This window comes from Gymnoscopelus braueri (assembly GCF_963280865.1).
Source record: "Gymnoscopelus braueri genome assembly, chromosome: 3".
Lineage (NCBI taxonomy): Eukaryota > Metazoa > Chordata > Actinopteri > Myctophiformes > Myctophidae > Gymnoscopelus > Gymnoscopelus braueri.
This window is the reverse complement of record NC_137612.1, coordinates 42,696,577-42,720,415: the sequence shown is the minus strand read 5'-3', so window position 1 is coordinate 42,720,415 and position 23,839 is coordinate 42,696,577. Positions and strand designations below refer to the sequence as shown.

The following is a 23,839-nucleotide window of genomic DNA, read 5'->3' as shown; positions in this document are numbered from 1 at the left end:
TTTGTAAATGTGCTTTATATAATAAATTTGACTTGATTTGACTGATGTGGGTGTGTCAATAATAGGCCTAGTCCACTGTGTCATATCTAACCACAAAACAAACATTATTGCCTGTTCCGCTTTATTTAGAGCAGTGGTTCTCAAAGTGGGGTCAAAATGAGTTAATACAGCATCAATATCAGTTTACATCGCTATTTGAAAATAGAAATCTACAAAGCTCTGCCATTTTCAAAAACCTGAAACAAAAAACTTGTGGGGGGGGGGGGGGGGGGGGCCTGGCACAGAATATTTTCACATGCCACCAATGTAAATTAGCATATCAATAAGCATTTATGCAGTGCTATTACTTTGAATGACTGTTTCTACAAAGATACCACTGAGAAAAAAGTATTTAAAAAAGTTTATGTTAACACTTTAATAACACAAATACACCTTCTGGAATCTGACTTCTGAATAATAATAACAAAGGAATTATTTTCCTTTAAATTATCAAAAGATGCAAAGAAAATAGTTTGCCAACTTTTTTGTTATTGGTCATTAAACTCATCACACACACACACACACACACACACACACACACACACACACTTGTTTAAGGGCACAGTTTGTTAATGTGAAATAAAAATGTAATGAAAACGTCTTGTTTTTTTTTTTACACACCTGACCCTGGGTCAGCTGACAGAACATTCAAACACTAAATACTATCTCACTCTCATCATCCAATCACAGCAGTCTACTCATCACCGGTCTGCCAATCAAATGTCCTCTTGTTCTCGTTCTCGAGAAGAAATCCACCTGCTCATAATAACGTCCTGAGGAGACAGACAGACAGACAGACAGACACTTATCATTACAAAGGCTGAGAGTACAGTATGACCACAGTCTATACTGTACGTACTGCATTATGTATCTAGTATACTGTAGTAGTAGTAGTCCAATATAAATGATGTCCAGCAGTACTGTATTCGTCCAGTATTTACTGTATATGTACAGTATACTACGGTATATGTGTATGTCCTGTATATTACATACTCTGAATACATGTTACATAGTCAACATTTACTGTGTGTGTGTGTGTGTGTGTGTGTGTGTGTGTGTGTGTGTGTGTGTGTACCTACCTGGACAGTCAGTGTGTTCAGACAGAGAGGAGAATCAAGGTCAGATTCTGACAGGTCATCTGGGTGGATGATGTAACATAACAACAGCTCCTATAGAAACACAGTGTTACTACACTGTTATTACCGTATGCATGCATTACTACAGTATTACTACACTGTATTACTGTGGTGTTGCTATAAGAGTAGGCCTGTCTAGGCCTGTTTCCATGTTGAAAAATAGTTTTCAAAAATAAAAAAGCAGAAATAGCAGATCTACAAGCTTACAGGTGGTTCCTGCTTAAGCGTCTAGATTGGCTTTTTCTGCAATTTGTATTTGTATGACAATTAATCGTCAACTTGAATTTCGTAATCTTGACAGCCCTAACTGTATTACTGTGGTATTGCTATAAGAGTTCAACAGTATTCCTAGAGTATTGCTATGAGAGTAATACGGTATTACTATCAGGGTTTACAGTACCTTAGAGACGTTGGCGGTGATGCGGTTGAGGGCGGCTAGAGAACGCCAGCTGAAGGAGCGCAGTGTTGTGAACGCACCACAGCCCACACTCTGCAACACTACAGAATAACTATAGAACACATAGAAACACATCAGTGTTGTGAACGCACCACAGCCCACACTCTGCAACACTACAGAGTAACTATAGAACACATAGAAACACATCAGTGTTGTGAACGCACCACAGCCCACACTCTGGAACACTACAGAATAACTATAGAACCCATAGAAACACATCAGTGTTGTGAACGCATCACAGCCCACACCCACACTACAGAATAACTAGACAGGACAAGAGAAGGAACATGTACTCTGCATAGAAATACATATATCGTCGCTGTCAGGCAGAAACCTTGTATGTCCAAAACCGATACGTTTTAGTGAAATGTAAAAAAAAAAAAAAAACTGTTTTCCGATGGATCCATTGTAGTTATTATTTAGTCACAAGCTCTTGTTAATACTTTCCACTGGTTCAACATTTATAAAACCCACACCTTGACCACTTTCAAACGTTTTCCAAGATAGCAAAAAACTGCAGATCTACAAGCTCATGACGCTTTGTTGAGAGCATTTTTTGCATAATGCCCTCGTAAGACGAAGTGGGGCATTCATTTAGGAAAAACATAAAAAAGTTATAGAATATGGAGATACAAGGTTCCTGCCCGACACAACGATACATCCAGCTAAAGTAAACTGTTGATGAGAGAGCGGGGTGTGTGTCTTTCCTGTCCCTACCTGGCATGATAGAATGGAGGGCCTTTCCTGTACAGCACTGCAACACACACACACACACACACACACAATTTAGTCCATACTGATTAATTGAATGTTGGAGTATTGGAGAATATTGGAGAGAGAATACAGGTTCTATACGTCTGTCCGTCCGTCTGTGAATCAAACTTACTGAGGTCAGAACCATATTTGAGTCCAGGTTTTGGAACCCAGCCTTTAGATCTGTAGTAATGATACGCCGTGTAGGACCACAGGAAGTTGCTCTGAAGGGACCGGAACCGTCTCCACAGCTGGACAACAGACTGCGCTTCCTGGACAAACAAATAGTATAACACAACATAACAAACCAAAGCAAAGCATAGCTATGCAGGTTTCCAATTCCGGGACCCCTGGGGTCCCGGAATAGGACAACAGTGAAGTTACGGACAGCAGCTTTAAAACAATTCAAACTGTTATTTGAAACAAATCGTTGTTGTCGGGCAGAAACCTCTAATCTCCATATTTTAACTTATTGTGTTTTTTCCCCGTAAATTAATGTCCTACTTGATCATACTACAGCGTCACACAAAAGTATAAAAAAATATTTTTTAGCTTTTTTAGTCGATCTGCAATTTTTTTTATTTGAATTCTGAAAAGTACGAGCTTTGGACATACAGTATGAGGTTTCCACCTGACAGAGACGAAATAGCAGTTGATGGAGGAGGTAGTTGGTTGGTTACCTGGTCACAGAACACTGAGAGGCAGCCCAGGGCATACACCAAGAAAAACGCCTGGACAGGAAGAGAACACAGACAAACAGTCAGTGGCCCTCATTTATCAACAGAGCTAAAAAAAAACGGCTTATATTTTTCCATATATTCGGCCGTACACCAACGTCATAGTCACATTTATCAAAGGATCCTATACAGCCAGTCCTAGCATACATTAGGTCGGAGCTTTGATAAATCTCCCGTCTGAAAACGAGCGTCATTTAAATAACACGCCCTTAAATATTCTCCATACGCCCCGATTTTACGACATTAAGAACCAGATTACGACCAAACACATCATGAAAAGCCAATAAGAAAGAGTATGCCCCGCTCGCCTCGCCGCACACGCTTCTCACACACACACACACACACACACGCGCACGCACGACTCCGTAGCGTAGCGGTACAATCTTTGTCACGTAGGCAGGCTTGTAGCCTACATGAATGACATATTAGGATACCAATCACATCGCCATGAATGGAATACGTTTGTATATTAATGTATTTAACCCATACAGAGCAGTGCGCGATCGAGTTACACTAAAATAAAGGCTATTCCCATTTCCCATTGAGACTCGGACCGTTGGACGGGCGAGTCCCGTCCCGCGCCGCATTAATGAGAGATAGCCTGGAGAGAATTAATGGATGAAGGCTGGTGTGTGTTGGACCGTGGGTTAAATGTCTTATCTCCCGGTGGCCATGAAAATATAACAGCAGCGCCGTTGCGCCGGACTAAACTCCCGAAAATGCAGATCTACAAGCTCACAATGCGTCGCGATGCGACGCTTGTGAGCTTGTAGATCTGCTATTTTCAATGCAGCCAGATCTGCAATCTTATCTGAAGGACTGTTAAAGCAGTTTGTTTAAATTACTTTATAAAATGTTATATTTTCACAGGGATTATTTATTAGATATACATTTTGGAGTGGATTATGTGTCCAGATGCCTGTCAGACAGTCAGACAATGCTGCTCCGCAGGTCTAGAATGGAATAAACGGGCGCAGCCAACGTCAACAACTGCTATCGACCAGACGTGAGATCTCAGCGTACGGTAGGCTGAAACCAACGTCAGGATATATTGATAAATGCCGAAGGTTGCGGTGATCTCGCCGTACGCCCATTATTTGGTCTGCACCGCGTTGATAAATGAGGGCCAGTGTGTGTGTGTGTGTGTGTGTGTGTGCATACATGTGTGTGTTACCTCCTCTAGAGTGAGTTGCAGATACTCTGTGATGGTGAATGGATTGAGCTTCACCTGTCTGTTCCCCTCCTTACAGCCAGGACACAAAACACACCACAACAACAATAAACATTACCGCAACGCACAAAAGCAACTAATTTTTAACAGTTCATAAACACAATAAACTTTATGTTTACCACAACGCACAAAAACAACTCATTATAACAGTTTATAAACAGCTGTATGGGCCACTTCTGAATGACTGAAGTGAAAACAAAGAACAGACTGGAGCGCACCATTTGCTACAAGGCTTCAATAAGGTGCGAGCAAACAGACTAACATTTAGACAGGTGATTGATTGATTGATGTACTTTATTTAGTAAGACATGAGAACATCAGTACATGGAAGTACAAATTCACAATACAAGGTCTACTAAACTGGGAGTCTCATTAAGCACTGAGCTTGTTTAAGATGAGATCCTCATGCACACAAATCATGATGACATATGAGACAGACAGATATACACACTACTATACAGAAAGTCATACAATCAGCTTACAGGTTACTGGTGTGAAAAAAAGTGTACAAAAGAAGAAAAAGAAAAGGGGGGGGTAGGGGGGGTAGGTTAAGACTTAGACAGGGGCCATTTTCGAATTGCAGCCTCCTGAAGGTGTATCTTTAGGGCAGTTTTGAAGGTGAGTAGGGTTTTACACTCCTTTACTCCTTTCGGTAGAGCATTCCACATTTTTGATGAATAGCATGAGAAAGAGTTCATTCCCTTTGTTGAGCCAAATCTGGGTTGCACATGATTTGTGGAGCTGCCTCTGGTGTTATGATCAGATAGACAGGTGGCGTGAATTCACACTGATTGGCTATTCCACTTTGGTTTCTGCCAGACCGGTCTGCAGAAGACACATGATGAATTGACGCGACCGGGATGGTTTACCAGGCTAGAAAATAGGTGGACAGACCTACAACAGACAGACAGACAGATACTAGGTGGACAGACAGACCTGTTGCTGTGTGTCATCAACAACGAGCAGGAGCTCGCAGCCCTCCCATTGTTCAGGGTCAGAGTTCAGGGGTGAAAGGGTCTCTTCAGTGCACCATGACCTGCAACATCAACAATAATAATAATGATAATAATAATAATAAATAACGTGTACTGTACCTGAACCTAATAGCCCTTGAATCTCAAAAAATCTTATCCAGAGTGACAAAGTTTAAGATCAGAGTAAATCAAACTAACCCTAGTCAACAAATGACAGGATAAATGATCATGTAAATAAATAGTGTAAAGAAAACAACTAGATTATTTTATTACTCTTCATCAGGAATACGTTGTCTACTACAGTATGGCATGAACTTGTTTACGTTTATCAAAGCAGGGAAATAACATGAGTTGGCTTAATGCATTATGTCAAAGTTATCCCGTTAATAATGAATTGTGGAAATGAATATGGTGGCATAAAATAAATAATATACTGATCCATGAACCCTGCTGTTGAACCATTGATCCATCTGTTGACTGAGTTTGTCCTTTTGTTGGATGGTGTGTTTATGACATTTGGGTGGAGTTATACAATCTGTGCATTTCCTGTTCCCTGGTCTGACTGTAAAATAGGTTTTAAACGTCTGTGGAACCAACTGGTTTTTAAACTGATTCAATAATCAAACATTAACCACTTGAATCCCAGCATCCATATTCTGGGGAGAACATAAAACAAAAAAGCAGATCTACGCAAGATCATAACGCGTCGCATGTGAGGCTGTGAGCTTGTAGGTCGGCTATTCTTGAGAAGAGATTTGGTGTGGACAGAAAAAAGCGGTTCAATTACAGAGACATGTCATGTCTAGTTTACTAAGGGTAGAGCAGTGGTTCTCGAGGGGATTCCAGGTGGTCCCCAGCTAAATGATGGAGAGTTGGTAACCAAATGAACCCTTATAGATCTTTAACTCATGAGAGTGTAAAATGAAACCAAATGGACCGTAAGGTTTCATTTTACCATCTCAAGAGTTAAATTATTGTTAAACATCTGCATTACTTAATTAAAGAATAGTTATTTTGATCAACGTTTGCCTGTTATCTCTCCTAAGGTACCAACATCAATACAGCATGGAATCGTATTCAACAATAACAAAATATTTAAAGTTTTGGGTCTGAGAGTCTAAATCTCATCAAACCGTGGTCCGTGGCTCAAATGCAGAATAAATAATGGACCTTGACATGAAAAGGGTTGAAAACCACTGGTGTAGAGGGTTTAAGTTAATTATAAGTGTTACCTGCGCAGTCTTTTAACCTGGACCTCCACAGGGTGTGAGTCTGTCTCTGTACCCGACCACAGCCTCTTCTTCTGGGCACACGCGCTGTCCAGCTGCCCCTCCCCAGACCCCACGGCGCTCTGAACGTCACTGCCCTCCTCACGTGGCTTCTCTCCTCCTTGTCCCGCCTCTTCCTGTGCATCCTCCATTTCCACTGGCTGAGACAGCCTGAGGAGAGTTTCATTGACAGCCTCCTCGTCCAATCCCTGAGCCAGCAGAGCTCTCCGAGCCAGACTCACCTGCTGCTCGTACCTGGATGACAGAGAACTATTTAACTCAAAATGACAAAACAACAGGTGCTGCTCGTTATTAGCCGAGTAGCCAACCAGTTCATGTGATTGGCCACAGATACAGTATAACATCTCTGTCGGGTGGAAACCATTATGTCCAAAAACTTTTCAGGATTCAAATTCTAAAATATCAAAAGTAGCAGATCTACAAGCTCGCGCCACGTTTCGAGCTTGCAGATCCGCTACCTTTGATACTTTTGTGTGACGCTGCAGTATGACAAAGTAGGGCGTTAATTTACGAAAAAGTTAAAATATGGAGAAAGGAGGTTTCTGCCCGACAGCAACGATATACACGTAGATATCGCATTGGCTGCTGATGTTCATTGGAGCGATGCATCAACATGACCGCCATATTGGTTAAAGCAAACGGTGCCTCCTAATGTATGCATGTATGTATGCATGTATCTGTTGAAGCAGGAGGTCTCTCCACTAATAAAATCATTATAACTCATAATGCATGTATGTCTATTGAAGCAGGAGGTCTCTCCACTATTTAAAACCATCATAACTTGCTAAATTCTCAACTGATTTTCAAGCGGTTTGTTTTGTTACAAATGTCATGTAGTTATGCTATGATACAAGATACCTGGTTAAAAAAAAAAAAGCTGCCCTGCTTTTAAAGGAGAATTTTGGACTAAAGTTCTTACCTTTTTTATGACGTTATGATATCTTAGGATGAATGGTACAGTAGAAATTTTCATAACTCCACCCCTGAGCCGCCACAGCTTAAAAGGTGCGCGGATAGGCCTTAGGTTAGATCACATATTTCAATAGCTTTAAAAAAAAAAAAAATGGTGAGATCTGACGTTCATAGTGACAGAACACTATGCAACCAAAAAAAAAAAAAAAAAAAAAAACAGAAGTCTCGCTAGACAAGATTGAAATCTCGAGATTTCAATCTCGTCTAGCGAGACTGTTCTGTCACTATGAACGTCAGATCAAAAAAAAAAAAAAAAAAAAAAAGCTATTAAAATATGTGATCTAACCTAAGGCCTATCCGCGCACCTTTTAAGCTGTGGCGGCTCAGGGGTGGAGTTATGAAAATGTTCTACTGTACCATTCATCCTAAGATATCATAACGTCATAGAAAAGGTAAGAAAACTTTAGTCCAAAATTCTCCTTTAATATGGCGGTGGCATAGACCAATTATTTGTTTACTAACATTGAGACTGGACGCACAGGTGATTGTTTCACGCAATCAATTCCCAACCTGTTGTTTCGGGGTGCGCTGGTTTCAGCACACCCCAACCCCCTCTTGTGTGTTGGCTAGTGAGACGCATCCTAGCGAGACCTGACAGAATGGGTTTCATTGCGCGCATACTGGTTGCACGCATACTGGTTCTTATCAGTGTGACGTCTTCTGTTAAGGGGTCTATTGACATGCGGTCCCACTGGCCAATGAGGTGTCTGCACATTTATGCTACGTGACTGGTCATTTAATCAAAAATGCTTTGTGATTGGCTACTAACTTGGATTGTGAGATGACAGGTAGACTACGCCCACAGAAGACTGAAAAACAACAAATTATTATTAAAGCAACTGCAAAACTATTGTAATGACACTATGTATACACGTATGCGTCACATAATACACTCTATCATCACCAGATAACAACACAGAATATAAAACTGACTTATAAAACATATATACAAACAACATTTATTACAATGATTTTTTTTCTTTATGGTGTTCTCGTTCTCTATTGTACATACTACATTTCCAACTAAATATTTGATATGTGGCACAATTTGGTTTGTGCTGAAAAATGTAACATTGCAAAAAAATTAACATTGCAAATTACACCATGATGAGTCATCACAGTGTAATTTGCAATGTTAATTTTTTTGCAATGTTAATTTTTTTTGCAATGTTAATTTTTTTTTTAATTTTTTCTTATTTCCACACAACTCCTTTATGCTATATTAATGACATAGTTAAATATTGAAAATGGGTGGATTTCCCCTTTAACTATGCACATCGCTAGTTTGGCCATGGTGAGTACTGCGGTAGTAATAGTAGAACTAGTAGTAGTAGTAGTAGTAGTAGTAGTAGTAGTAGTAGTAAGTAAAACTCACCCTCCCATTGGTTGGAGATGCTGTGATCTGGTCTGGCTCTGGATAGAATGCCTTTACCAAAATAACCCTAAACAATGAACAAAAACAAAACAAAACACATTTACCAGAGGTTTACCCTGTTTAGAAGTAATACAAGGAAAAAGTATACATGACATAACAAAGACAGACACCTTAAGATCAGACACACTGACAGACAGACAGACAGACATAGTGCAGTGCTCCACTCATCCATCCACCTAGCCCTGAAACATGACTGTCATAGCATGGCAGTCAGTCATGGCTGAACTTCAACCTGGTGTTTGCACTTTCTCCCTTTTTGGCCCGTACATCTACATAAACGTTCAGATTTCAAATATAAAGTGCTTACCTCATGGCCACCGATGTTATAATTCTGTACGGGCCCTCAAAAGAACCCTAGCTCCATAAAGAACCTCTCACTCCGCTATACAGCTCCAAGATGAGGTTCTATGTCGTTCTCATTCAGAATCGGATGAACGTCCGCCAAGGCTCCGCTGTTTACCCTTTTGTATACATCGTATCCCAAAACTAATGGTAGATTCCAAACCACACGGATGTTTAAGGTTTGGTTCGGAGCATAATATTTTAGGTCCGGAGTGAAACTACCCGTTTAAATCGCTTATTTAGTCAGCCTGTGGCCATGTTTCCCATTCAACCCGGAAAACCCCCCTACGTCCGCTGCCAGTACTGCTCCCGGTTTGGCTACAATGGGAAACATGGCCACAGGTAGCCCCTTTCGGGACCCTGTTTACCTTTTTTGTATTTGGGAAGGCGGTATCCAGGGTCCCTTGTTGGTTAGAACACGCTCTCTCGTACCGGCGGCTACCACTGTCTGGTCTCGAGTTTACAGCTCGTCGCTTAGAAGTTGCAGAGATTTCTCAAAGGTACCAAAAAGAGCAATACTAACACGCGAACAAGCGGCATCAAAAAGCGGGGATCGGCGATGCCGTTTAACATTTTTAATAATTTAGTAAACCTTAAGCTCATTTCTCACACTCTGCTCCACTGCCCATGTCCCGCCTCCCCGCGGTGACTGACAAGCTGCGCGTCCTACGCATAACTCTATGGTCCTCGTTACTGCCTCTGATTGGCGAGCTCCTACATGCTTGCATGACAATCACAACGCGGGGAGGCGGGACATGGGCAGTGGAGCAGAGTGTGAGAAATGAGCTTAAGGTTTACTAAATTATTAAAAATGTTAAACGGCATCGCCGATCCCCGCTTTTTGATGCCGCTTGTTCGCGTGTTAGTATTGCTCTTTTTGGTACCTTTGAGAAATCTCTGCAACTTCTAAGCGACGAGCTGTAAACCCGAGACCAGACAGTGGTAGCCGCCGGTACGAGAGAGCGTGTTCTAACCAACAAGGAACCCTGGATACCGCCTTCCCAAATACAAAAAAGGTAAACAGGGTCCCGAAAGGGGCTAGGCCACAGGCTGACTAAATAAGCGATTTAAACGGGTAGTTTCGCTCCGGACCTAAAATATTATGCTCCGAACCAAACCTTAAACATCCGTGTAGTTTGGAATCTACCATTAGTTTTGGGATACGATGTATACAAAAGGGTAAACAGCGGAGCCTTGGTGGACGTTCACCCGATTCTGGATAAGAACGACATAGAACCTCATCTCGGAGCTGTATAGCGGAGTGAGAGGTTCTTTATGGAGCTAAAAGAACCCGTACCTTGCATATTGTAAAATAAAAAGCATTTTAATCCGATCAGTGGCCATTTCTCCGTATTTTCTCCATAATATGCTATTGCTTTGCCCTATCGTTTGGAAGGTGTATTGCACTCTATCACATAATTATGAGAAAATGGCCACCAATCGGATTAAAATGCTTTTTATTGAACAATACGGAAGGTACGGGTACTTCTGAGGGCCCGTACATAAGTTTAATATCCATGGCCATGGGGTAAGCACTTTATATTTGAAATCTGAACGTGTATGTAGATATACGGTCCAAAAAGGGAGAAAGTGCAAACACTATGTTCAAGTTCATCCATGACGGTCCGTCTTGTGATCCATGACTACCCCCCATCCATCCATACCTTCCCATATATATCCAGTATGTGCGCTGGGTGTCGGATCAGCACGGTGTTGTTGAGCAGTTCTCCCCGGTAAACGGTGTCCCTGTGCGGGCTGCTCTCCTCCTGACTCTCCGGTAGAGGGAAGGGAGCTCCATACTCCTCATAGACCCTGCTCCTCCTCTGAGGAGCTGTGAACGTCATGCTGTCATCAACATCCCATAATACATGTTCTTGTGTTGTGGTTGTTGTTGTCGGTCAGACTGTAGAAGAGCGATACATTAATACACGTGAAATATGTACAGTTTAGTCAAATTGTTTGTTACTGCAGACGCACGTTAAAGAAGGGGTGTGTAACTGCGAAATACGTCCGGTTGGAAACGTGGAGAATATGTGAAAGTTCCGCCTGCGGCCGAGAGATGTCGCTGGAGGAGTAAGGGACATGAGTAAATAATAACCAGTGTTGGAAAAAGTAGCCTACTATTGACATTCTTTACTTAATTAAAAGTATCAATACTGCATGTAAAAAATATTCTGTTACAAGTAAAAGTCAGGAATTAAAAATGTACATGAGTAAAAGTACAAAAGTGTTGGTATCAAAATGTACTTAAAGTACCAAAAGTAGAAAGTAGGCTACTCATTATGCAGAATGTCCCGTTTCATAAGGTGTCATATTTATACCATTTTGAAAATAGCAGATCTACAAGCTCACAACGCGTCACATCGCAATGCGTTGTGAGCTTGTAGATCGTTATTTTCAAATAGCCACATTTTAAATAGGGCTGAAGAGGTTAATGTATGTTTTGTAATAATAATTTAAATCTACAAAATAACTAGTAACTAAAGTTTTCGAATAATTGTAGTGGAGTAGAAGTATAAGTATTGGAAATTGGAAATACTCCAGTAAAGTAAAAGTACCTCAAAATTGTACTTAAGTACAGTACTTGAGTAAATGTACTTATAGTTACTTACTGATAATAACCATAGTCTGAATCATGTTGTGAAACAAAAAGGCTGGTAAAGGATCCTAGAGAAACACTCTAGAATAAGAATTAGACAACTGCATGCTCTACAATAATAAGAGCATACAGTTGTCACATAGCCTAATTGTGACTGAATGCAATATTTTGTAATGTTTCTCAGATTGTGTGTTACATTGATTTGTTTGTTTTGTTTAAAGTGTTCTGTTCCAGCTTTGCAACTGAAAAGGCGTGTTTGTAATGAAATGTCTGATGAAAAAAAAAGCAAGAAAGGATAAGGATAATTCCTTTAACAGGTCCGTTCATGAAAGTCCTTGCGGTCTTGTTTCCAATGAGGGCCTGTGAGCAATTAGGGGTTAAGAGTCTTGCTCAGGGACAAATTTCATTTCATCGACACATTTGCTGGCCTGGCCTGGAATCGTACCTGGGGCAACCAGGGCCTCTGGCTCCCTAGGCGGGATTTGTGTGTAGCATTGTCACCTAGAGATGGAACCATCACAGAAGTCCCTGCTGTCAGTGTCACTGTCACCATCATTGTTTTATTGATTATACACATACTCCATTCATTATTGCGCAGGACTGAATTTAGACACATATTGATGTAGGCTACTATATTGCAGTTTCAGTATAACAACGTAAAGCCTATATTTAGGTGACCAGATTCCCAAGGGCTCTGTAGGCTAATAGGCCTCCTGTTTTCCCTCTACACTATTATCTTAACTGAAAATTGCTGATCTACATTACAAGCTCACATGGCGTGTTGTGAGCTTGTAGATCAGCTATTTTTGGTGAAAGTTTGCCCAAAACAGGTCTACTAGGGTTCAAGTGGATGAAAAACTCACCCTCATCCACAGATCTTTGTGTCCTGTATGTTTCCTACCTGAAGTGTTACCTAAATGATGAACTCTTGTTTAAAACATTTTGAATTCCGGACTTTTACTTGTAAGAGTATTTCTACATTGCAGTATTGATACTATAAAGAAAACATCACATGGATGCACCTGGGACGTATCATGAGTGTTATAGCCTGGGGTCATAGGGTGTTTCGGGTCTTGCAACAACATACACCCTCGCCCAGGTGACCCAGCCGGGGTTGATCAAGCCCCGACTTACGTCCCAGTACCTATCCACGGTCAGTCCTATATAGTAGGGGGTACTAAGTGAAAAATCGTTACGCGGCGGATAAAAGCATGAAATTTGATACAGATGTCCCTTGGGTCATCCTAAAACATCCTAGAAGGGGTGCCCAAAAAAATCTTAAACAGGAAGTGAGTTATGGACAAAATCCAAAATGGCCTCCTAAACTGTTGACCGTTGACTCAAAAGACACCAAAATAATCTCCAAAAAGCATAAAATGTGGCACACATGTCCTTTGGGTCATCCTAAGACATCCTAGAAGGGGAGCCCAAAAAAATCTGAAACAGGAAGTGAGTTATTGACCAAATTGAAAATGGCCGCCTAGTGTTGTCGATTGACTCAAAAGACAACTAAAGAATCTCCAAAAAGTATAAAATGTGTCACACATGTCCCTTGGGTCATCCTAAGACATCCTAGAAGGGGTGCCCAAAAAAGTCTTCAACAGGAAGTGAGTTATTGACTAAATTGAAAATGGCCGCCTACAGTGTTGGCGATTGACTCAAAAAGCCTATAGAATCTCCAAAAAGTATACAATTTGGCACATATGTCCCTTGGGTCATCCTAACACATCCTAGAAGGGGTGCCAAAAATAATCTGAAACAGGAAGTGAGTTATTGACTAAATTGAAAATGTCCGCCTACAGTGTTGAAAGATGATGCAAGATACCTACAGAATCTCATAAAAGCATGAAATGTGGTACAAATGTCCCTTGGGTGATCTGAACGCATCCTACAAGGGGTGCCCAAAAAGGTTTTAAACAGGAAGTGACCGCCTAAAAGCAGAAAACATAAGGGGACGTCATAAAAGTGTATAATTTGGTACGTACATTGAGTGCTTCTTAATATATCCTAGAAGGGGTTATTTATTTGTTTGCTTGTTTATTAAACTTTTTAGGAAGGGACCATGTTGAAGAAATTCTAAATGGCTGTTTAAACAGTTGACCATGGCAGTCTGCATATTATGCAGACTCAATACGACAGGTTATGCAGTGCATAACTTGCCGTATTTTGTAGTCTACCTTCTGTTTTCATTTCTACATCACTTATTTATTTTACTTTCTGCATAATTTTTGTATTGTACTCTTTGAATCTTCTTTATATATCTAACTCTCTGCATATTCTCATTTATTTTACTCTGCATCTTATCTTACTCTGCATATTCTTATTTTACTCTCTGCATCTTATTTATTTTGCACTTTACATCTTCTTGCTTGTTTTACACTCTATCTTCTCATGTATTTTCTTCTTGATCATTACTGTTTTTTTGTGATTAGTGTTTAGTAACTACATGTATTCATGTGTGCCATTTCGCAATTACCAGCACATTGGCATAATGCTCTGCAAGGTAACCCAGCATCCCGGCATCTACACTTTCTCGAACAGAAGGGCTCAGCTTTGCAGCCACACTTGAGTTCTCTACAAACTTAAGCAGCCTCTGGCAAGAGTGTCCATAAAGGTGTCCACGAATCAGCGACTTTAATTTATTTGTCAGGAGATGGTAGAGATTGCATAGCTTTCAGGCTTCTGGACCAAATGCTAGATTGGCTGCTCGATTTGAATATTGTAGCAGTGCAGCCCGTGTGGGAGGAGTGTTTTCCATTGAGAGACTATTCAAACTTTTTTTGGCACCCCTTAGGATGCATTCAGATCACCCAAGGGACATTTGTACCAAATTTCATGCTTTTATGAGATTATTTTTTATGAGTGTCTTTTGCATCATCTGTCAAGACTGTACACAGCCATTTTCAATTTAGTCAATAACTCACTTCCTGTTTCAGATAATTTCAGGCACCCCTTCTAGGATGTCTTAGGATGACCCAAGGGACATGTATGCCATTATGAGATTCTTTAGTTGTCTTTTGAGTCAATCGACAACACTGTAGGCGGTCATTTTCAATTTTGTCAATGACTCACTTCCTGTTTAAGATTTTTTTGGGCACCCCTTCTGGGATGTCTTGGGATGACCCAAGGGACATGTATGCCAAATTGTATGCTTTTATGAGATTCTTTAGTTGTCTTTTGAGTCAATAGATAACACTGTAGGCGGCCATTTTCAATTTTGTCAATAACTCAGTTCCTGCTTAAGATTTCTTTGGGCACCCCTTCTAGGATGTCTTAGGATGACCAAAAAGACATGTGTGCCAAATTGTATGCTTTTATGAGATTCTTTAGTTGTCTTTTGAGTCAATCGACAACACTAGGCGGCCATTTTCAATTTAGTCAAGAACTCACTTCCTGTTTCAGATTCCTTTGGGCACCCCTTCTAGGATGTCTTAGGATGACCCAAGGGACATATGTGCCAAATTTTATGCTTTTTGGAGATTCTTTTGGTGTCTTTTGAGTCAACGGTCAACAGTTTAGGTGGCCATTTTGAATTTTGTCCATAAGTCACTTCCTGTTTAAGATTTTTTTGGGCACCCCTTCTAGGATGTTTTAGGATGACCCAAGGGACATCTGTATCAAATTTCATGCTTTTATCCGCCGCGTAACGATTTGGCCATTTTTTGTGCTTAGTACCCCCTACTAATAGGGAAAGACAGGGCCACTCAGTCCGCTTCTCCGGAATTACTCTGCCGGGACTCGGGGGCTCTGGCACGTGCCACATACTTTTGCTTAGGTAAAAAAATTGAATATTTTTTCCACCACTGTACAATAGTAGAAACTAGAAAGGTGTGCTCCGTGGAGTGCAGATCTCCACCATGCCGGATTAGCCAATCCAGGGTTGTGTTGTCGCTTTCCCCATGGCATAATATGCAGTATCCAGTACATTAGGGGTCAGCAAGTACGTTTGGCCTCGGGCATTAGATCGTGGGCCAGAACATAAAATCAAAGGTAATTTAAGACATTTGATAGTTATAACTAATCATGAATGATGCAATGGCTCAAAAATTGAACTATAAGTGTGGATGAAGATGAGAATATTTTGACCAGTAGTGCAGCACTGTAGAAACTGAAGTGGTGAATGTCTTGGGCCACAAAAAATGAACTTGCTACAGGAGCGCAGTGAAATCTCACCCAGCACCAATTGGTGCCGTTCAAATGGCACAAACCCAGCAGTTAATATGACATGAAAACTGGGATTCAACAGTACTGGAGTGGTGCGGAGGAATAAACTACAGACAGTGTGTATGTAATGAATGAAACCCATCTCAAACAGCATCTTACAGCCAAACACACTTGAAAGACAGAAGAGACAAACTGAAAAAGTCCCAGATTAACCTTGCACCTGTGGCCAATGAAAGCCAGAGGCATGCCTTACGCATTGCAAAGCCGGTAAAGTTAAACTTCTCCCTAGATCTGTGTGTGTGTGTGTGTGTGTGTGTGTGTGTGTGTGTGTGTGTGTGTGTGTGTGTGTGTGTGTGCGCATGTGCGTGTGCGTGTGCGTGCGCGTGCGTGTGCGTGTGCGTGTGTGGCAATAACTCGGTGAACATTGCTCTGATCAGCGCAATATAGGGCTGGATTTGAATCTGAAAATCTCCTACTTTATTGCTTGACACAAAACATGTCAGTTGTTTGTAGTAAAACACCACACAATGCCTCAATAAATGCTTTATATAATTCCTTATAACATTGTTATGGTTTCTAATAAGCATGTTTTGCAGGATGCTAGCTTCATTCATCAATTCCGGTTAAGAACAGTAAAACAGCTGTAAAACACAGAAAGCATCAAACTTCAAACCACAACCTGATTTTATGAACATGCCTTCACTGTCCCTGCATTGGTCCTCATGCTCATTTTACAAAGTAGGTACCTTTTGAGGTACTTCCTGAAAGTCTGGTCCCGTAGGCCATACAGAATAGGACTGATGAAGCGTGGCAAAATCTGAATAACAATATAGAAAACAAAAAGTGAGTTGACAAAAATTGCCCGGGGCAAGAAAAGTACAGCTCCTCTCAACAAGGGGTTTATGTAGGTGAGCATACACAACATGAGCTGAAAGCCATGGAGGAGTATAGTATTCCTGGCCTTCTTAGCATCTGAGCTAGCTGCGTTGGCAGCGAACAGGATCCTGAAGTAAGTGTAGAAGATGGTGAGCCAGACTATGACCAGATACGCTATGTAGGACATGTCCCTCTTCTTGATTAAGTGGGGACTCCGGAACAATGTCTCGCGGACACAGAAGACCCTAGAATAGAAGAAGTCCAGAGGTTCAGTGGCCAGAGCGACAAAGAGATCCGGTAGGACTGAAAGCATGCTCGTCGTCCAAATCAAGCCGATTAGAACGTAGGTTCTCTTCACGGTACAGATCTGTACGTGACGCATGGGGACACAGATGGCGACGTAACACTCCACCGCCATGCAGGCTAGGTTCAGAGGGGTGTTCTCTGTGGTGAAAAGGGCAAGAAGGACAAAGAAGCAGCAGAGGGAGACATTGAGAGTATAAAGGGTGTAGCTGATCATGAACAGCAGTATGGCTATGGTCATCTGAATCATGTCGTTGACCACAAGATGGATGAACAGGATGTAGCGAGGGTTTGTGTTGAAGATCTAGGGAGGGAGGAAAGAGAAGAGAGGAAATGTGAGATGTTATCCAAGTGAGTCCTAAGACACCCCACAAGGCTCCCTTCAGAGACTTTCTAAGACAGTGGTTTTCAAACTTTTTCATGTCAAGAACCCCCAAAGTATGTATTTGGCTGCGGCCCCCTAGCCTGGTATCCAGCCTGCTTCGCTACGTTCGGCGGACTTTTTTTTCTCTCTTCGCTTCTCAGTCTGGAAAGCCTCCTATCTCCAAGGGAGGCGGGACATGCCAAAAGCTTCGAAACCTACCGTGGCTTCTGATTGGTCTGTGGTGCGGGGCGGGACAAAAAAAAACAGTGTGATCGTTTTGATTCGTCATTCGTTTGAACAACATCCAATCAGCAACGACGTTGCCCAACGTAACATATGTAGTTCCAGTGTAGTTCTGCAAAACGAGTCAATAGGGTGCTCTCCAGACTGAGAAGCGAAGAGAGAAAAAAAAGTCCGCCGAACGTAGCGAAGCAGGCTGGATACCAGGCTAGCGGCCCCCCATCTGAACATATTTTGTGCCAGGAACCCCCTTATGAGATGTCTTTTGTTAAAAATGTTTCAAAAAATATTCCAAAGTGATCATATCCTTTCAAGATCTTTTGAAAATAGCCGATCTACAAGTTCACGACGTGTCGCATTGCGACTTGTTGTGGAGAGACATTCAAGGAGACATGGTCCTGTATGAAAATACAAAAAAAGATCTGTCATTCAGATCTTCCTTGGCCCATGACCAAAAGGTTTTGGGAAACTGTGTTCATTCTTATCACCCCCCCATCAGGAGTTTGATTGATTGATTGTATTTCTTGGGTGTTGAAGGTCTAAGGACATGAGTTGTCATTTTGTTTCCCTTGTTAAGTGTAGGCCTGTTAAATGCCTTGAGACTGTACTTTAACTGTGATATAGGGAATATACAAAAATAAAGGATTTTTTTTTTTCATATTGACTATAATAATTTAGTATGGTATCATAGCCATTCTTGTTATAATGGAGGGGGTGGAGTGGGGAAGGGGGTATCAACAACAATATTCCCATAATTAACCACTTAAACACAGGCATCCGTATTCTGGTGTGTGTGTGTGTGTGTGTGTGTGTGTGTGTGTGTGTGTGTGTGTGTGTGTGTGTGTGTGTGTGTGTGTGTGTGTGTGTGTGTGTGTGTGTGTGTGTGTGTGTGTGTGTGTGTGTGTGTGTGTGTGTGTGTGTGTGTGTGTGTGTGTGTGTGTTCTCCATGGATCGTCACCTTGCCGTGGTGGAGAGCCTTGCGTGTTCCAATGAACCTAAGAGCGATGCCGTCGGGAGCTTCGGCTCCTGGTAGGGTCACCCATGGCGGTAAGGTCGAGGGGGAGGTGCCAGACTAAGTACGATCCAAACACTGTGCCTGGGGGCACACATAGGCAGGCTCTGAAAAATGGAGACACTGGCAGCCCCCTGCAACCTCACTCACCCGAAGGTCGTCCTGAGTCTTTTCTCTTGCCACTGGAATACGGTGGGTGTGGCCAAGATTGTGGGGGAAGGAACTGCGCGCCCCATCCCTCACATTAAATCCACTCGTAGCGCAGGCTTCAGCTTCCACCATAGAAGTCCTCTGGCGATGGGATAAAGTGACGGGGGCAGGTCAAGGATGTGACTGGAAGCTCTTTGCTTGAATCCTGCACAGAGGCGGCGCGGGTATGATGGTCGTTGTGAAGATGGGATGGAACAACATCCTCCTTCGGCAGCAGCCCGTGCGACTGAGCAGCCCTATTTAGGGACCGCACTGCTCACCCCTCATAGGGGAGGGGTCTAGAAAAGGTGACCCAAAAATTGTTTGTTCCTCCTCACCTGGGTGGCCTACCGCAGTCACCAAGGCATCTCTATTTGCGGTCGCAAAAACAATAAAGAAAAATCAATGACTTTGAATCTGGCAACCGAAAAAGGAAAAACCATGACCTTGAATCTGGCTACCTGGAATGTCCGCACCCTCCTTGATGTTCGAGACCGGACAGAGAGACCTCGAAGAGAAGGGGTCACACACCTTGAGGAGAAACGCACCCAGCAAAGGATGGCGCGGCGCCAGCAAAGACACCTTCATGCTGACCCAGTACCATCTCAGCCTTCTGATCCAGGCCTCGCATGTCCTGCCTGCGGTAGGATATGTGGTTCCAGAATCGGGCTTCATAGTCATCTACAGTGGCATCGTCGCCAGCAAAGATAACCACTGACAAACTCATCACAACGCAAGGAAGCTACGTCATCTTCGACAACGATGGACTGCCAAGGAAGGTGTGTGTGTGTGTGTGTGTGTGTGTGTGTGTGTGTGTGTGTGTGTGTGTGTGTGTGTGTGTGTGTGTGTGTGTGTGTGTGTGTGTGTGTGTGTGTGTGTGTGTGTGTGTGTGTGTGTGTGTGTGTGTGTGTGTGTGTGTGTGTGTGTGTGTGTGTGTGTGTGTGTGTGTGTGTTTGTGTGCGTGTGTCCCACCTGGTGTTTGCTGAAGGTGTAAATGAGGCTGGCATTGATGTAGTTGATGGAGATGCCAAGAGCCACAACGATGACATTCTTAGTCACTGCCACTGTGAAAGAGTCCCGGTACATCACTACCACAGTCCCATTGATGCCTGCAGATGAATAATTCATATCTCAAATGCCAGGATCTTCCTCAGCTGTTACAAAAAAAGACATCATTTTGTCATTTTTTTTGGGCCAATAATAAATACAAAACACTGCAGAGGACAAGGAATACAAAAAAAAGGCAAACCATGAATGCTATGAATACATTAACATATTTCCACTTTGTGCACATTCATGCTAAGGCTCCACAGTTACTAACCTTTTTTATATTGGGAATTGACACTTTCATGCCTAATGATTACATGAAATCCCATGTATAGGGAGGCCATGTCTATAACATCTACAATACTTGGTAATGTTTTCTGAAATACGACAGCTGGTTACTACTGCCACCCTGTGATGAAATACTGACATTACTGTCAGTAAGACTGTGAGGTGAGCAGTACATTTTCTCAATGATTAACCACTTAAACCATTAAGACCTGAGGCCGCTTCTACAAATGTCTTCTAAATCCGAGCCTTTTTCTGAAAAACATATCTTTCTATATCAGTGGTTCTCAAAAAATGTCATGTCAAGGACCCCCAACATTATATGTATTGGCCACCAACCCTCCATCTCAAAATATTGTGTTCCAGGGACACCCAGAAGTAAAGATTTGAGTAAAACATTTTCGCTTTAAAAGATAATGCATTATAGGCTATATACAAAGATTTGCACACACTTTCTAGATTTTTCAAAAATAGCAGATCTACAAGCTATATGAGCTTGTATATCTGCTATTTTTGAATAGCCAAAGTATAAAATAGTGGTTAAAGTGGTTAAAATCTTCATCTTTAATGGGCAAAACCCTCTGTACTAGGTGAAACGGACCTGAGTTGGCTCGCTCTGTACTTCCTTTTACACCAAAACTCTTTGCCAGAAATGGCAGATCTTCAAGCTCACAATGAGTTGTGTTGCGACACGTTGTGAGCTTGTAAATGTTAACCCTAAAATAGGAGTGCTTGGGTTCAAGTGGATAAAGTAACTAAATTTACCATCAGAAATGTAGGCCTATGTCATGTCGTATATTGAAATAGCATAGTTCTAGAAATACCTAAGATGAACACACATAACACATGGCCTGATTTGAAACACACAAATCAGGCCATGAAAACTCATCCCCCACTGAACACATGCACAGGAAGCTCTGATGGTCAATGATGAAACAGTCAGTCACATCCACAAAAAAGTGGTGAAGGTCTAGTTGAATTGATATCAGAGACATAAACCTAAATATAAACCTAAAAGACATTATTACCATACTGTACATTATACAGGTTATAATTTTTGTTCATTATTTACTCGTCAAATACTGAACGATAAATAATATCTTGTGAAAATCAGATTTATCTGAAAACTGACATCTCAGTGTGTTGATAGTGAGTGGTACCACTCTGGTACGTTGTCCAAATAAACTGTTCAATAAATCGAAAACAAGGAGGGTCGAACTCAGAAATAAAGGTTTTTGTTTAGTTTTTTGTTTTATTTTTCCATGCCTCGGGAAAGGTAACACCTTTCCTGAGGCATGGAAAAATAAAACAAAAACATTGACTTTTATTTCTTTATTTAAATAAATGAATCTAGGAATCAAGCTGGTAAACTTTAGGCCTACAGAATATCTCCTGCTCTTCTGTAGGTTCCCAGTCTGCAGTCTCTCCCTCTCTGATTTGAGTCATTTAACAAACACAGTATGCATACATTTATACAGTATATATAAATAAAAAAGAATCAAGGATAACACAATAAAGTCAGACTTATTGTGGTTTTCATTGTGTTTGTTATGGTCTTATCACAGATTACATCCTTGTTCATACAGGATGTTCTTTCTGTTGTCTCTGTGCTATTTCTTTTCTTTGTAGAACTTCTTTCTTTTTGTCTAATATTAACTAAACTAAGGAAAGTCTAGCAAGCATGCATTATACAAATATACAACAAATATATAAATACAAATACAATGTTTTCTTTTATAAAATTAACCTGTAGCAGAAAAAGTACAATATTGTATCCCTGTATGGCTATAATCTGCATTGTTTGCAGCCATTTCTGACAGTGCATACAAACCTTGCCTAATTGTACTTCTCAGGTTACCCCAACCTGAGAATACAGAGAAAGTCAAGTTGAATTTCAATTAATGCACGATAATGAACATGAATGAAGTGATGACAACTTATGTCATTGTAGTATTACGTTGACTTCTAGTGTGACACTGGAAGCACATGGGTGGTACTCACCTTAGGTATACAGCAACACAAAGAGGGTACCAACATGACATGATATGGCCTCACAAACACATGGCAGAGCACTTTATATAGTCAGTTGGCACCGATCCTGAGCGATCAGGTGAGTGACTATACAGTATGTCTGTGGCTGTGTGTGCGTATGTGTGTAGACATACTGTATGAAGCAGGGTTGTACAGCAGTTCTCAAGACCAGTCTCAAGAGATTCAACATTCCACTTTATTATCCGAGACCCAGAGAGTTTTTTTTCTTCCCATTGCATCCATCCATCCATCCATCCATCCATCCATCCATCCATCCATCCATCCATCCATCTATCCATCCATTATACAGAGTTGGGTCGCAGGGGGGTCATCCCTATGTTCCCCGGGTTCTATGTTCCCCACTAAGGTTAGGGTTAGGGTTAGGTTTAGGTTAGGTCCTATATTCCCCGCTCTCCCTAGGAAAGCGGGGAACATAGGACCCGGGGAACATAGGTACGATCCCGTCGCAGGGACAACAGTTCCAGCAGTGAGTTCCAGACTTCCCATTCCAGGGCAACATTAACCCCTTCACCCTGGGGGATCCCGAGGCGTTCCAAGGTCAAGGAGATATAACCACCCCATCTGGTCCTTGGTCTATCCCGGGGTCTCCTCCTAGTGGGACGTGTCCACAGGACCTCCCTAAGGAGACACTCAGGAATCATCCATACTAGATGCCCAAGCCACCTTCACTGGCTCCTTCCAACATGAAGGAGCAGCGGCTCTACTACGAGTCCCTCTGAACCTCTCACCCTATCCCTAAGGGAGATGCCAGCCTACCCATCTGAGAAAACTCATGACCCACACTTCATGACCATAGGTGAGAGTAGGAACAAAGATTGACCGGTGAGCTTTGCCTTTTGGCTCCGCTCACCTTTTTGTCACAACAGTGCAGTACACAGACCGCAATACCACTCCTGCTGCTCCGACGCTCCGTCCTCCCCTGACTCGTGAACAAGACCCCGAGATACTTGAATGCCTTCACATGATCTCATTCCCTACCCGGAGTGGACAATCCACCGGTTTCCTGCTGAGAACCATGGTCATCCTTGCTATTCACAGCTTGGATGGTTACCCGCACCAATTCACTACAAATTAACAACAAAAATGTTGTGGTCTGGCCCACAAAAGTTCAGTTTGTAGAGATACTTCTTGGGGTAATTGTTGCCTGCCTATCCCTGTACTATTTAATTACTTGATGTGAACATAAATATAAATTACTTCCTATATTAAAATCGGCTAATTGGAGGGCCGGCGGGTAGGCCGGCCAGCGGACGGACCTCTGATATAACCATACAGTTTGAGGAGTTCCCAGTGCAGCAGCAGCTATGCCCAAATATGGAGTGTGTTGTCTAACCTAAATGTGT

At 41.9% G+C, this 23,839-nt stretch overlaps 2 protein-coding genes across 2 annotated transcripts; both read right to left on the bottom strand.

The window, feature by feature from the left end:
• Positions 1–542: 542 nt before the first annotated feature.
• Positions 543–11,341, bottom strand: tsen2 (TSEN2 tRNA splicing endonuclease subunit). The gene is made up of 12 exons (XM_080424716.1): positions 11,030–11,341; positions 8,964–9,030; positions 8,358–8,397; positions 6,560–6,850; positions 5,290–5,389; positions 4,297–4,365; positions 3,066–3,116; positions 2,519–2,657; positions 2,350–2,386; positions 1,576–1,684; positions 1,119–1,208; positions 543–812 (listed from the first exon to the last, which is right to left on the bottom strand). Exons 1-12 carry the CDS (start codon positions 11,207–11,209, stop codon positions 756–758), a joined length of 1,230 nt encoding a protein of 409 aa, XP_080280842.1. The 5' UTR covers positions 11,210–11,341; the 3' UTR covers positions 543–755.
• A 5,472-nt stretch (positions 11,342–16,813) lies between these two features.
• Positions 16,814–20,240, bottom strand: LOC308081943 (odorant receptor 131-2-like; the record flags this gene model as incomplete). The annotated part of the gene is made up of 2 exons (XM_080423559.1): positions 16,814–17,611; positions 20,085–20,240. 2 exons carry the CDS (start codon positions 20,238–20,240, stop codon positions 16,814–16,816), a joined length of 954 nt encoding a protein of 317 aa, XP_080279685.1.
• Positions 20,241–23,839: the final 3,599 nt, after the last annotated feature.